Raw genomic sequence first — 14,492 nt, 5'->3', positions numbered from 1 at the left:
AAATTTTTTTAAAAATCACAGTCACTTCTGGAAACCACTCCATTTCCCCTGAAAATGAACCCAGATATTACCACATCTGACAACGTATCCAACATTCTGTCCTAGTAGTTCTGTGCCCACCCTCCTCCCCTCCCCGGCCAAAAGCAGGGAGGTATGTTAATTGAAACAATCTTTCAAGCCACAATATTTCTCTTCCAGCTTGAAATTTTTTTCCTCTCCTCCTCCACCCCTTGATTCCTTCTCTGGACTCAGGGTCCTGTGGAGGGTACACATAGTAGCAAGAAGCTTAAGGTTCCCAAGCTATGTGACCTATTTCCAGTCTGGACTAACATTCTGAGATGTAAGTGGAAGAGCCTTAGAATGGAAATCAGGAGACCTGGATTCAGATCTTCTACTGCTACTGTTATCCCATGACTTTGGGTAAGTCATTTCAATTCCTTGGGTGAAGGAAAAATGTGAGGGTGAACTAGATAGTATTGGGTCCATTCCTGATCTAGAATTTGTGTCATTATTTCTCCACAGCTTGAGGTCTGTTTCGTTTTCTGTAAGGCCCAGTGAAGCCTCAGTCTGTACCTTCCACCCCTCAAAAGGGTTTTTCTAAAATGTTTGGGTCTGTTCTCAGTCTGTTGTGTCAGGGCTCTAAGGCATAGGTGGATAGATTTCAGGGAATTTTTTAACTTATTAAGTTCCCAACTATGCGATTTAGGGACCTTGGGTTTGGTATAGGCCTCTACCTCTGTTAATTATGGGGAGGACAAGGTACAAGGCAAGGCCTAGACAGATACAAGGTGAGAATTTGACAGATGTGAGAGACAGTCTGTGTGTCTGTGTGGGGATGGGGGGTGTTGTTGAGTAATCACAAAATATCAGGACCAAGGGAACCTTAGATTTCCTCTGCCAGGTGTGTCTACAGCAGAGGAGAATGAATGAGAGGGGAATGAAGCTTAGGGTTTCCCAGTAAACCTGGCAGTGTGGCACAAGGGCAGGGCTGTTGGGGGAAAGGGCTAGGAAGGAGAGAAGGGAAATGGGACTGGGGTAGGGAAAAGGTGAGACCCAGGTACAGAGGTTTGGAAGCCAGGCCAAGGGCACAAGGAGGAGGGGAGAGGATGTATGTGGGATAACCGAGGCAAACCGAGATGGTGAATGGAAGGCCAAAGCAGCTTAAGCAGCCCCACGCAGTGGAAACGCAGGGTTGAGGGAGGGAGAGCCCAGTGAGGGCAGAAGAGATCCAAGATCGAGGTCCAAGGCTAGACAGTCCAAGACCTAGAGCCCAGAGGGTTAGGAAGCAGCAGCATGTGGGAGGTTTGATGCAGAGATGGTAGGTAGAGGGTGTGGGGAGAGGAGGGAGTCCGAAGAGTGGGACCCCGGGCTGAGGGAGGAGGTGTAGCCAGCAGAGGAGGGACCTGCGGGTTTGGGGGAGGAGAGGGTGTGAGCCAGCGCCCGGGGGCGAGTGGGAGGGGGCTGAGACCTCGGGCACTGGGCTGTGGGAGGGCAGCGAGCTAGTGGAAGGATCGAAGGCGGCGATGGCTGGAAGCTGAGTGAGGGCCCCGGGCTGAAAGGCTTGGGGAGCAGCTCCCGCCCCCCCGAGAGCCAGGCTTGACTCGGAGCTGAGCACTCGGTGGGCGGAGGGGGAGCCGAGAGCGGGGGGCGGTGTCGGCGCTGGGGGTGGGGGGAGCTGGCTGGGCGGCTGCGCCGGCTCCGGCTCAGGCAGCTCCAGCTCCTGCTCCCTCTCTCTCGCCGCCGCTGCTGCAGCCGCTGCCGCGGGCCGGGAGAGGGGCTCAGCCATTGTGGGAGCCGCTCCAGCGCAGGCAGGGTGCGCCTGACCGCCGGTTGCCCGCTGCCCATTGCCTCCTGCCTACTGTCAGTACCCGCTGCCGGCGCCTTCTGCCGGCTCCTCCTTCCCCGGTAAGTCAGCGAGCCGCGGCGCGCCACGCCAGGGACTCGAGAGCGCACAGCAAAGGAGCGCTTGCCAGGGGCAGGTGGCGGGAGCGTGTAGGCTCGACCGAGGGGAGAATCTTGGGGTGGCGGCCGGGCCATATGCTATGGGATCCCTAGGGATCTCAGGCTGGCCCAACGCCGTAGGGGCGCACGGGGTCCTGGGATGGTGCTCGCAGTGCCCTGGGGACAGTGGCAGCGCTGTGACGCCGCTGCCCCTCGGGGCTTGCACCTGCGGCGCAGCGGGGCTCTCGATGGGTGCCGGGCCGGGCTCGGGCCCAGGCCCAGGGTGGGTGTGTTCCGAAGGAAAACTAGGCAAGAGATCGGGGAGTGGGGCCGGGTGGGGTGGGATGGATGAGGGGCCAAGAGCTGTCTCCCCGGGGTCCGTGTGGAAAGGGTAGGGCTCTGGCTTCGCTTGAGGTCAGTCCCCGAGGGCGAAGGGAGGAGGACAAAACTCGGGGATCCCCGCTACCTCTCTCGCTCGGGAGTGGATCGTTTGATCTCAGCGCGGCCCCATCGGGCAGCCTCCCGCCCCAGTGACCTCCTTAGATGTGTTTCCTGCTCCCCCCGGCCGCAAGCTGGGGCGGGGGACTTGAGGGGGGGCGGCGCCTCGATGGGTGCTCTTTGTCATCCCCGTTCTCTGGGCGGACACGCGGGGCGGCTCCCCCCCTTCCGTGGAGCCGAGCAAAGCCGAAACGCGCGTGTCCCTGTCACAAAACGGGGGGGAGAAGAAATGGGGGAGGCAGCTGGGCGGGGAGAAACCCAGAGGTGGGGGTGGGGAGCCCGGGGACGAACCCGAAGCCTGAGCCAAGGTGAGGCGCTTGTTCATAAAGGGGTCTGTTTCTGCAGCAGCCTGCATTTGTGCGATGAGATGATGGGAAGTGGAGCGGGGTTTTATGAAAGGAACTGGGGAGCACTGAGATGAAACAGGTGTTTTATGAGCTTGGATGGGCATTTTCCAATGAAGGTGGGTACATTGCGATAGAAGTCCGCCTGCCCCGGTGACTGACAGCAAACCTCCCTGGCAGGAGGCAATGAGGAGACAAAGAGATGGTTTAGGGGGAAAAAAATCAGGCATTTCTGAAAGGGATTTGGTATGTTGGAGAGGAAGGAGGTATTGATTTATTTATGAAATGAGGCAAATGTTCTCACAGGTCCATGAAATACCCGAAGGGTGCTCACATAATATTGGGGGGGCTGAGCTACCCGGGTTCCTCCCTTCAGGATTTCATAGAGCTGGGTTTTTTTCTTCTTCTCCAGGCCCATTCTCTGCTGGGTGGGACTGAGAAGAAAGACTATATATGTAATGGAACGAGGAAAGAAAGGAAGGAGAGCTGTAGCGGGGGCCTGAGCCTCCCCTCCCCCTTAAGCAAGGTATCCTGGGTGACTCCTCAGATGATGCTGCTTGGGGCAGTTCACCATTGGGAGGAGTACACAGTGGTTATGACCTCTGCTTAGGCCTGGAGATCCGGCTGGGGTGGAAATGAAGCCAGGAGCTTGGATGAATTGGCTGCTGCTGGCTCAGGGAGGCTCCGGCTGCCACCCCAGCTGCTCTGGCCTCCCTGTGGCCATAAGAGGCTTTGCTGCCCGCCTGCCCTCAAAGGCTCACATCCAGGCTGTTCTGCTCTGGCAGGGGGTGTCTTCTTTTGTAACCTTGGTCAATTTTGTGCCAGTGGCAGGTTGACAGCTTTTGGGGTGTGGGGTATGTGTGGAGGAGGTACCTTGGACCCGAAGTGGGCTCAGCATGGGCAGTGCCAGTCTTCCTCAGCCCACACTCTCTTCGGAGTGTGATTGCTGGCATCACTAAAGGACCACTGACTGAATTTCATTAGACTGAAATGGATTTGAATGGAATGGTATTGGATTGAATTGATTAGGAAGCATGGCTCTGACACCCACAGAATCCTAGTTTCTTGCCATTTTAGATAGATTGCCTGATATATAAGAATAGAGCACTGGGCTGAAAGTGAAAAAGACCTGAGTGCAGACCTAGCTCCGATGCTCTGCTGGAGTGTGTGACCATGGGCAAATCCCTTAGTTTCTCTGAGTCTCAGTTTTCTCATTTATAAAATGGAGATGCAAAGCACATACCCTACAGGGTAAATTGTAAAGAGAAAATGAAGTGATGACTGTTAAGTACTTTGCCAACCTTAAAGGGGGCTAGCATATAGAGGTCATTCCCCCTTATTCCACATGTAGGATTCAGAGCTGGCAAAGAACTTAAAGATTCTTAGTGTAAACCTTTTGTTTCACAGACCAGGAAACTGAGACTCAGAGTGATCTGAATGATTTGCTCAGGATCATACAGTGAGCTAGTGATAGAGACCTTTATATAATCCCAATTTCTCTGTCCATTTGCTATTTTCACCACAACTTACCCACAACCTCAAATCACCCTGAAAAAAAAAGGCATATAATCCAAAAGCTTTTAGAAGGACAAGCTCCTGCCTTTCCCATTATTATGCATCTGACCCTGGGAACTATGACTGGTATGGAAGCCCATAATCCAGGAGAAGAAGAAAACCTCTGTTTTCCTCTTGGTGCTTAGGTCCCAGCCCTGCCCTGCCCTGCCTCAGATAGGTTAGACTGAGAGACTTTGGGGAAAATTTGCCTGGAGTAAAGGGATAGCAATACCCCAGGGCTGTTAAACTGATCTGGCCTGAGAGAGGTCCCTTTGCTAATTTCCTGTATCATCTATTACCATAAAAGTATATGAATAAGGAGAAGGCTGGCCCAGGAAGAGTTGGGGTCCTAGCTCCCTGGACCATGTCTTCCCTTGTGATGGTGGTAATAGTGATGGAAGTTTACATTTTTACCGCACCTTACAGGGGCAGCTATGGAGGACTGAATTTTGAATAAGATTCTGGCTTCTCCCTGTACCACTTACAACTTGTATAACATTAAGCAAGTCCTTTCTCTTCTTTGAGCCTCAGTTTCATAATCTATCAAATGACAGGGTTGGATGAGATGGTTTCCAAAGGCCCTGTCAGTTCTGGGGTTCTCTTCTCTAATGTTCTCATGCCCTTTCCAGCTTTGACACCTCTGAGCTTGGTTTTAGAAAATAGGGTTACTTATACTTATGGTTTCTACCTCATAGATTCAGTCAGTCAACAAACATTTATTGAATACCTCCTTGTGGACCAGTTATTGTTGTTGAATTGTGTCAAATTCTTCATAACCCCATGTGGGGTTTTCATGGCAGAAATACTGGAGTGGTTTGCCATTTCCTTTTTTACCTCATTTTACAGATGAGGAAATTGAAGCAAACAAAGTTAAGTGACTTACTCAGGGTCACACAGCCAGTAAGTGTCTGAGGTGGGATTTGAACTCCTGATTCCAGACCTTGCATTCTATCCACTGTGCCACCTAACTGTCCCTCCTGTAAGCCAGACGCTGTACTAATTCCTGGGGATAACAAGGAAGGCAAAAATCCTCTCTTTGCCCTTAAGGAGTTCAGCTTCCAGTGGGAGAGATAACATGCAAATACCTATGTAGATATGGATATAAGCAGTGTAAATCGAAGGTAATTTTACGACTGAAGGAAGGGGAGGAAGGAGTAGGAAAAGCCTCTTAGAAAAACTGGGACTTGAGCTGCCTTTTTTTTAAAAATAAATTTTTATGGGTATCTTTTGTTGTTATATCACCTAAATTTCCCTCTGTATCCCTCCCCACCACCACGAAGAGAGCTAATGCATATAATAAAGATTTTTTTAATAAAAAAGGAAAAGAGGAAGAGAAAAAAAATCAGCAAAACTATTAAGGGATTGGAATCTCACAATATATGTAATCTTATGATATGTATAATGTTCCATAGCTATAGGCCCCTGCCCCACTTAAACATAGGAACTGGAGGGAAAAGATATCTTCCATTTCTTCTTTGAGGTTAAGATTGTTCTTTGTCATTTTTAAACATTCATTTTTTATTGTTTGTCGTGGTTCTTTCCAGTTACATTTTGCAGTCATTGTGTATGTTGTTTTCTTGGCTCTGCTTGCTTTTATCATGTACATCTTTTTTATGCTTCTCTATAGTCATCATATTCATAATTTCTTATAGGACAGTAATATTCCATTATGTTCATCTGCTATGACTTGTTTAGCCACAACTCAGTTGGTGAGAATTTACTTTGTTTATAATTCTTTGAAACCAAAAAAAGTGCTATTGTAAATATTTTGGGGGGGGTATATGAAGATTTTCTTATCAGTGGTCTCCTTATGCTATATGCCTAACAGAGAAATATTTGAGGGTATGGATATTTTAGTTACTTTATTTGCATAATTCCAAATTTCTTTCCAAAATGCTTTTACTAATTTACAGCTCCACCAACAATGCATCAGTATGTCTATCTTTTCATAGCTCCTCCAACACTGACCATTTCTATCTTTTATCATGTTGGCCAGTTTTCTTGGTGTAAGGTGAAACTTCAGGGTTTCTTTTCTCTTATTATTCGTGATTTAGACCATTCTATAATATAGTTGTTAATAGTTTGCGATTGTTTCATGAACTATTTGTTTATATCCATTGACCTCTTATCTGTTGGTCTTATAGATGGTCTTATAGATCCTGACAGTTGTACTATCCCATTTTTGCAATTTTATACCTCTTTTCCTGTGCACTTCCTCATTGTCAACATGTGCCTCTGTCCATTGCCTTTTGGTGACCTTTAATTTTAATTCTTTAGACTAGATCATATTCCATGACTCAAAGCCATACAGTGTCATTGGAGGAATACTGGTATGAAAAAGATAGGCCTTTGTTTTGGGGAGAAATTGGAGAGTCATTAAAAGCACTGCACAAGTTTCCCAAAGGCAATGCAGCCTTGTCTGTTCCTTCTGTTCAGTTCTAGGCCCAGCTCATTAACTATTTGCAGTGTCTAATCTAGGCAGGAGTGTGATGGTAAATATTTAACAACCGGTCCTGGCAGTGGTAGGAGGATATATGCATGACACACTCTTAAAAATAACATTTTTAAAAAATCATTTAAGTCTAGACAATCAACTAAACAATAAATCAGGCTTTGATTTGTAGTGTTGGCAGATTTCCAAGGAGTAAATCCTCACAATGACAGTTTAATATTTGATTCTCATCAGTTATCCCTGGTCCTAGGTACATGTGGGTTAGTCATCCAGCTGTATATGATAAGCTAGGTCAGTGTCCTTAATAAAAGAATTTGTTCTGTGAAGTTTGAATTCAGTCAAAGGGCTGTACTTGAGGACCTAGAGGGCCACATGTGGACTCCAGACAGCAGGTTCCTTGTTCCTGATCTAGGTAATTGGCAATTTTGATCCACTTAGTTTTTCCTGTGTGGATAGATAGATCAGATTCTTTTCAACATTTATGGATCTAATTTAAGATCTTCAAACGGGACATAAATAAAAATCTATCCCAGAGTCTATTATTATCTATAGTTACAGAGTACTAATTACCACAGATTTGTGGAAATGAAAGGAACCTTAGAGATCATCTCATTTTATAGGTGAAAAAACTAGGACCTAGAGAGATGCCACAGGTCACATAGCAAATTACTGGCAAAGCCCACACTTGAACCCAGGTCTCCTGTTTTCCGGTTCAGAGCTGATTCTGTTATTCCATACTATCTTTGCCATACAAATTGGCACTTACTCATAAACTGTCTTGTGTTATTTATTTCCATTTCACATGAGTTATTCTTTCTTAAAGATTAATATTTAGGGGTAGGTAGGAGTCTCTGACCCTGAAGTCAGGAGGACCTGAGTTCAAATGTGGCCTCAAACACTTACTAGCTGTGCGATCCTGGAGGAAAGTCACTTAACTTCAATTGCCTTAAAAAAAAAATAGAGAGAGAGTAGCCAAATGGGTCTAACCTAGATTCTGACTGAATCCTGTAATCTTTCCAATTTATCATGCCCAGGGTGACTTCCAAGGGTAACTCTACTACAAAATAGCAGTAACATAGGTGGCCAGCCATGGGTCCACTGTATTTAAATACCTGTTTGATGCTAATTTGGATTCTGATGGCTGGGAAGGACACTCATCTAAGATGGTTGTGAGAAAAAACCCCAACAATAAACTTCTGGTAACTGTGAAGCACTTTAATGCTATTTGTATTTCTAGAATGGTTAATCGCAATGTGATTATGCCCATTTTACCGATGAGTACACTGAGTCTTAGGTGAAATGACTAGCACTTTGATACTACTTTTAGATTTTCAATGTCCTTTGTACCTGTTACACAGGTTTGTCATGGGGAAGAGTACTTTTTAAAGCTTTTTAGAGGCCATAGTAATATGAGTAGTTCACAATATCCAGGTGAATTAGACAAGGTAGAGAGAATTATCCTCACATGGAGAGGAAGAACTTGTCCAAGGATTATTGAATTAGAACAAGAAGATACCTGAGAAGTTGTCTAACTCAGCCTCCTTATTCTTTTTTTGAACTTCCACAATTCAGTCTCTTTATTTTGAATGATTCCTCCATTTCTGTGTGTTTATTGATTTGATTATATTTCCCATCACATCCCTTCATTTTATAGATGAGAAAACTGAGACCGAGAAAATATAAATGATTTGCCCAAATAAACACAGGCAATAAGTGTTAGAGCCAGCATTTGAACTCAGATCATCTGCTACCAGGTACACCATCCTGTCCACTGCACCAAACTGTCTCAAGGCCATGGAATGACCTAGTGGCAGAGCCTGGGCTAGATGCCAGTTCTTCTGACTCACTGGTTGCCTAGGGCCCATTACATCTTTCTGAGTCTTGGTCTAATCATACAACATCTACTTTTCCCTGCAGATCATTGCCCCTGAGAACTCCCATACCATCTTGTCTTTACCACTTCTTGGGAGATGTCTTCCTCAGACGAAGAGACCCTCAGTGAGCGATCTTGCCGGAGTGAGAGGTCGTGCCGGAGCGAGCGTTCTTACAGGAGTGAGCGGTCTGGGAGCCTATCTCCCTGTCCCCCTGGGGATACCTTACCCTGGAATTTACCTCTCCATGAGCAGAAGAAACGGAAAAGCCAGGACTCCGTACTCGATCCAGCAGAAAGAGCTGTGGTCAGAGTTGCTGGTAAGAGTGGTGTCTGAAGGGCATTTTATGGGAAAATTGGGCTTTCCCAAGGGCCTCACGCTCATTATTTGCAGATTAGATGGGTGGACAAGTGGCTGGAGACTCTCAGTAGAGGTATTGATTCTGCACTGGGGTCTGGGATTGGGCACTCACTCTCAGGCCTGTTATGTGGGTTAGCCACCTTAGACTACTCCCCTAAGTGTACCTAGATTGAGTAGAATGTGGTCCTGGGCATTATCCTAAGATTTTTCTCATTCTCTTCCTTGACCTGCTGAAATTGTGTGGAGATTGTTTTTTTCCCTAGGTTCCTTTATGGTTACGTTATATCATATTATTATAATGATTTAGATGGGCAACCAAGGTAGGGTGGAGACTAGATACCAGGTCATACAAGGATTGCTTGAAGGAAATGGAGGTATTTAGCCAGGAGAAGAGAGGGCTTGGAGGGACATGGTTGCTGTCATCAATCATTGGGAGCTGCCATGAAGGAGAGGGGTTGGACAGAACCATGAGCAATGCAGGCCCTTAGAGAGGGGGCAGATTGAGTCTTGGGTGTCAGTGAGACTTCCTAAAGGTAGAACTGCCCTCAATGGAATGGGTCGCCTTGGAAGGCGTTCAAGTGGAGGCTAAAGGCTGCTTCTTGGGAAGGCTGCAAGGGAGATTTCCCTGCTCAGGCTGGATTAGATGCCCTCTGAGATCCCTTCTAGTCTGAGGCAGCTAGGTGGCGAAGGGGATAGATCGATTAACCTGGAGTCAGGAAGACCTAAATTCGAATCCAGCCAGAATGTGATCCTGGACAAGTCACTTCATCACTCTCAGTCTCATTTTCCTCATCTGTAAAATGGGGATAATAGCTCCTACCATCCATGGTTTTTGTGGGGATCGCATGAGATAACAATTACAAAGCCAATAGCACAGCACTTGACACATAGTAAGTTTGTGTCATATACATATATGTATATGTGTATATTGTGTATATACGTATGTAGTGTATATATGTATGTAGTGTATATACATGTGTAGTGTATATATGTATATTGTATATATGCATATTGCATACGTATGTATATTGTATATATGTGTACTGTATATAATTGAATATATACATACATATATATGTATATGTGTATACACACACACACACGCACGCACACATGCTATTACTGTTCCAGCTCTGAGAGATTTGCAGGTCCGTCTCCTTTGCTATAGAGCTGGCTGGGTCTCGTCAGGATCTCGCAGTGGTGCATCCTGCAACAGACAAGATTATCCAGCTTTTCTCAAGGAAGAAAGTCTTCCATAGTGCCATCTTCTTTAACAAGGAATCAAGTGCTTCCTGTGGGCATTGTGCAAACTAATGGTCATCATAAACTCATGGGATTATAGCTCCAGGGCTAGAGAGGACCACTGGGGTCATCTACTCCAACTGTTTTATAAACAATAATAACAATAATAAAAAACCCAGGTATTTTGACTACAATTATATTATATAAAACGTGTATTGTTTTAAGATCTGTGAAGTGCTTTATATGTGCTTTTTCATTTGACCTTTACAATAGCCCAGTGAGACAGGTGCTACCATCATCCCCATCTTACAGACAAAGTCGAGGCTGGCAGCTCTTATTGCATCTATCTGTGTTGTGTCATCTCAGCTGATCCCCACATCAGCTCTGTGAGGGAGGTGCTATCATCACCACCCCCATTTTATAGATGAAGAAGTTGAAGCCTAAAGAGGAGAAGGGACTTGGCCAGGTCCAACAGACCAGAACCAGAATTGTAGACCAGGCTAGGAAGGGCCCATGGAGAGTATAGAATCACGGAATCTCAGAGTTGGAAAAGATCTCAGGGGCCACTCTCTAGTCTGTTCTTGTCATTTTACAGATGGGGAAATTGAGACTCAGAGAGGGGAAAGGATTTGGTCAAGGTTACATGGGGAATCAGCTGAGACTAGAACCTAACTCAGAACAGGAATGGTCTCCTGTGATATCTCCTGACCTCAGAGCCATAGATCCAGCAGTGTCTATGGCTCAGTCAGGACAGTGACTAGCACATGACTGGAGGATGTTGGGTTGCCATTTAAGGATGGAGGCATCAGAGGGGATTACTGAGATCAGGGCAGGTGTGAAGCATAGTAGGGAGAAGGGAAAAAGAAACAAGGAAAAAAGGAAGCAAGAATGGTGAGGGAAAGAGAGAAATAAGAAAAAAAAAGAGGTATCTATGATAGTACTTGGTAGAATTAGGGTGTCTGTGACTGCCTAGGGACTCTCACTGGTTGCTAGAGGTAATCTTTCCCAAAAAATACTTGCTCATGAGCTCTCTCACTCAAGAATATTCAGGGGCTCTCTATTACTACATCAAATCTGAGCTCTTCTGTGTGCCTTTCATTGATCTGCTTCTATGCTAAATTTATCTCTCTCTCTGGTTCCCAGCACAACTGTTTGCTATAATCAGACCAGTCGCCATACTGTTTCCTGCATGTTATGTTTGTTCCCACCTCTTTGCCTTGGCTCAGACTGCCCCCTCAACCTGGGAGGTGCCCCCACTCATCTAAATGCTCTCCTATATTTGAAGATTCAGATCAAGTGCCGTCTCTTCAGATTTTCCAGGCCCAATCATTCTGAGTTGCTACAGCACAGAGTTCCTACGTGCCACATAATTCTGTATATAATTATACATTGTTCTGTATAATTTGTTAATTGCTGATTGCCTCCAAAGATGGGACGAAGCATGTGTTTTCCCAGGTAAGGTTTGAAAATTGTGCCTCACCACATTTGAAAATTGCATCCCTTCCTCTTGTTGTGTTACAGTCCCTCTGGAAGTTTTGAGCCTGTAATATATACAACTTTGCTTTTCAAAATGCATACTCTTGGGTCACAGAGAGCAGAATTTTCTGGCATAAAACCAGGTTTATTTATAGAAAGTCACATTGAGTGTTTCTGTGCTGCCCCCTCCTGTGTGTTAGGCCCCAGGCATCTGCCTACATTGTCTGCCCTGAGTTCTGGCTCTGTTTATCTCCTTGACCTAGATTAGGAATTATAATCCAATAATAACTGACATTTATATAGTGTTTTAAAGTTTCCAAAGACGTTATCTTATTTGATCTAGACTCCATTCAAAGAAAATTAAGTTGTCTTTTACTTCTTCTGAATCCTTTAACCCAGTATTGGCCACATCAGAGGCATCCAGTAATCACTTGATTGATTGATACATATAATTTTACTATGTCATGGTGTCATAATTCACCAGAACACAGAATCTCAGCATTTTAAAAGGACTCCCAAGGCCAGCTAGTTGAGCCTATGCCTGAGCAGAAATTCTTATTATAGTCTAGTCTAGCAATCTGGGGTTGGTTCAATGTGGTGGGCTAGTTGAATCTGCTCTGCTTCCTCTCTCAACAAGCAAGACAGCCTGGCTCAGAGTGGGTGTTCCAAAACTCAGAGGATTAGTTTCCCCAGGAACTGGAGGCATTTTTTTCTGGTGGTTCAGTCTGGAGGTTGTCCCCAGGTTGGGGGAAACAGGGTGGGAGCAGGGTAGATGTCCAGATGGTGAGATTGAATGGAACTTCCACATCTTCTGGCCAGTCAAGTATGGGCCTTCATTCCTTTCAAGTTCATTTGATTTACAAGGAAACATCAGCTCTAAATCAGTAATAGATGAGATCTAGGTTTGTTCCCTCACATTATGACTCAGTCCCTCACGGCTGCGCCTCCAGCTTCTGAACCACATATTTATTCCTTTTCTTTTGGAGCAGCTGATTCCAAGTACTCTCTAGTCCAAGAATGCTCCGAGCTCCACCATGACCATTTCTGGGCTCATTTATGCAGCAGAGTGGCAAGTTTCAAGGTTTGCCCTTCTGCATCCCAGTAGCTCTTTGACAAGATCACATGCTTGCTCCTTGTCTTTCCAAAAAGGTTAGCTTGGGAACTCAGCATTTCCTAAAACCTCTCCCTCCTTCATTCTAGGAGGGTGAATCCAAGGCTCTCAAGTGTCACTATTCAAAAATTCCCTCCCCCCCAACATGGTTCCCTCTCTGGGTATTTCTTGACTTTCTGACCATTCTGCCTGAACCCTGCTCTCCTTTTGATTGTGTGGACTCTTTTCCTTTTGGACTCCAAAGGCCCCACTATTGCTTCTTCTGACACTGACACCTCTTGAAACAGTACAAGATAGCTACTAAGATCCCACTGAGGCCGGGCCTCATATCCCATTTAGTCATCCATCTCAATCATCTTTTTACCATCTAACTTATCTCCTTCAAATATGCATTTCCCATTTCTTCCGTGCCCAGAAAGCCATAATCAAATCAGTACCACCATTGTCATACCTGGCAAGAGAATTTTCCATATGTGGAATGGTGTGCCAGTCAGTACCCAAATAGCTTCCCTCACCATCCTTGTAACCTCCTAAGGCCAAATACCCTTTCTTATCTGCCACTTCCATATGTATATTGCCCCTCCCCATTAGTGGGGACATCCTCAAAGTTAAGGACTAGCTTGCTTTCGTATTTGTACACTCAGAGATCGGCTTATAGTAGTGTTTCTCATTCATTCATTCCTACTTCTCAAATCTTCCCAAGTTCTTTCAATCACACTTTCAGTGGGTGACATAGTTCTTAGTTCCCTCATCTATGAACATTCCCCAACTTATCAATGCCCCTTCCAGAGTGGGGCATCCAGCACTGGGGATGATACTAACATCCTAGATGTGCTTTGGTCTGGGCAGAGGACAGCAAACCTATGATTTACCTTTTTTCTGGAGTTTGACTTTTAATTCAGTCAAAATCGAATTGGCTCCTTTGGCTGCTGTATCCTGGTGCTGACTCATAGTGAGTCCCAGAAGAGGCTGGAGGCTTTCTTCTTTTGAATTGCTCTTCAGGCATGCCTCACCTACCCTGTACTTGTGCTATAGATTTCTTGAACCTATTTTATATTTATGCCAGTTAAGCTTCATTTTAGCTACAAAACGGATTCTGTTCTGATGAGACCTTTTGGGCTTCTCACAATTATTTGATCCATTCATTTTCCGGTTACCTCCCTCTTATCCGCATAGGGGGTAAGCATGCTGTCTATTCTCTTATCCAAGTCACTAGTTATCTCTTCTTTTCTCTGTAGCACATGATGGCATAACAAGATACATGGATTTGGAGTCAGAGGACAGATCATAGCAACATGGATTTAGGGCAAGAAAGGGGCCTTAGAAGTCACTGTGTCCAATACTCTTTTCTTACAGATGAGGAAACTGAGTGATTGACCAGGATCTCACAGCGAGTAAATGTCTGAGGAAGGATTGGAACCTGGATCTTTCCAACTTTCAGTCCAGAGCTCATGCTCAATTGTGACTCTGCTGTTTATTCCTTCTGTGACCTAGGTCAAGTCACTTCACCTTCATGGACCTCAGTTTCCTCATTTGTAAAATGAGAGGGTTGAACTGGATGGCCTTTTTCCAGCTCTAGCTCGATAATCTTATGATCCTAAGGATTTATGAGCCATCTTGTATTTGCCCAGTATTCTTTTCTG

The 14,492-nt window shown here is 45.5% G+C and overlaps 1 protein-coding gene across 11 annotated transcripts in view; it reads left to right on the top strand.

The window, feature by feature from the left end:
• The first annotated feature begins 357 nt into the window (after window positions 1-357).
• The window catches only part of MACF1 (microtubule actin crosslinking factor 1), a 398,300-nt gene continuing 384,165 nt past the window's right edge, over window positions 358-14,492 (top strand). For 3 of the 11 annotated variants that reach the window (XM_072609965.1, XM_072609964.1, XM_072609966.1), the window contains exon 1: window positions 8,712-8,979. In XM_072609965.1, the coding sequence (XP_072466066.1) occupies window positions 8,760-8,979 (220 nt within the window). In that variant the 5' untranslated portion in view covers window positions 8,712-8,759. Of the gene's footprint in view, window positions 421-1,669; window positions 1,906-8,706; window positions 8,980-14,492 lie in introns of those variants that run through there. The other 8 variants (XM_072609962.1, XM_072609963.1, XM_072609960.1 and 5 more) reach the window with 6 other exon arrangements.

This window comes from Notamacropus eugenii, chromosome 5 (assembly GCF_028372415.1).
Source record: "Notamacropus eugenii isolate mMacEug1 chromosome 5, mMacEug1.pri_v2, whole genome shotgun sequence".
Classification (NCBI taxonomy): domain Eukaryota; kingdom Metazoa; phylum Chordata; class Mammalia; order Diprotodontia; family Macropodidae; genus Notamacropus; species Notamacropus eugenii.
This window is presented reverse-complemented; position numbering and strand designations above follow the sequence as displayed.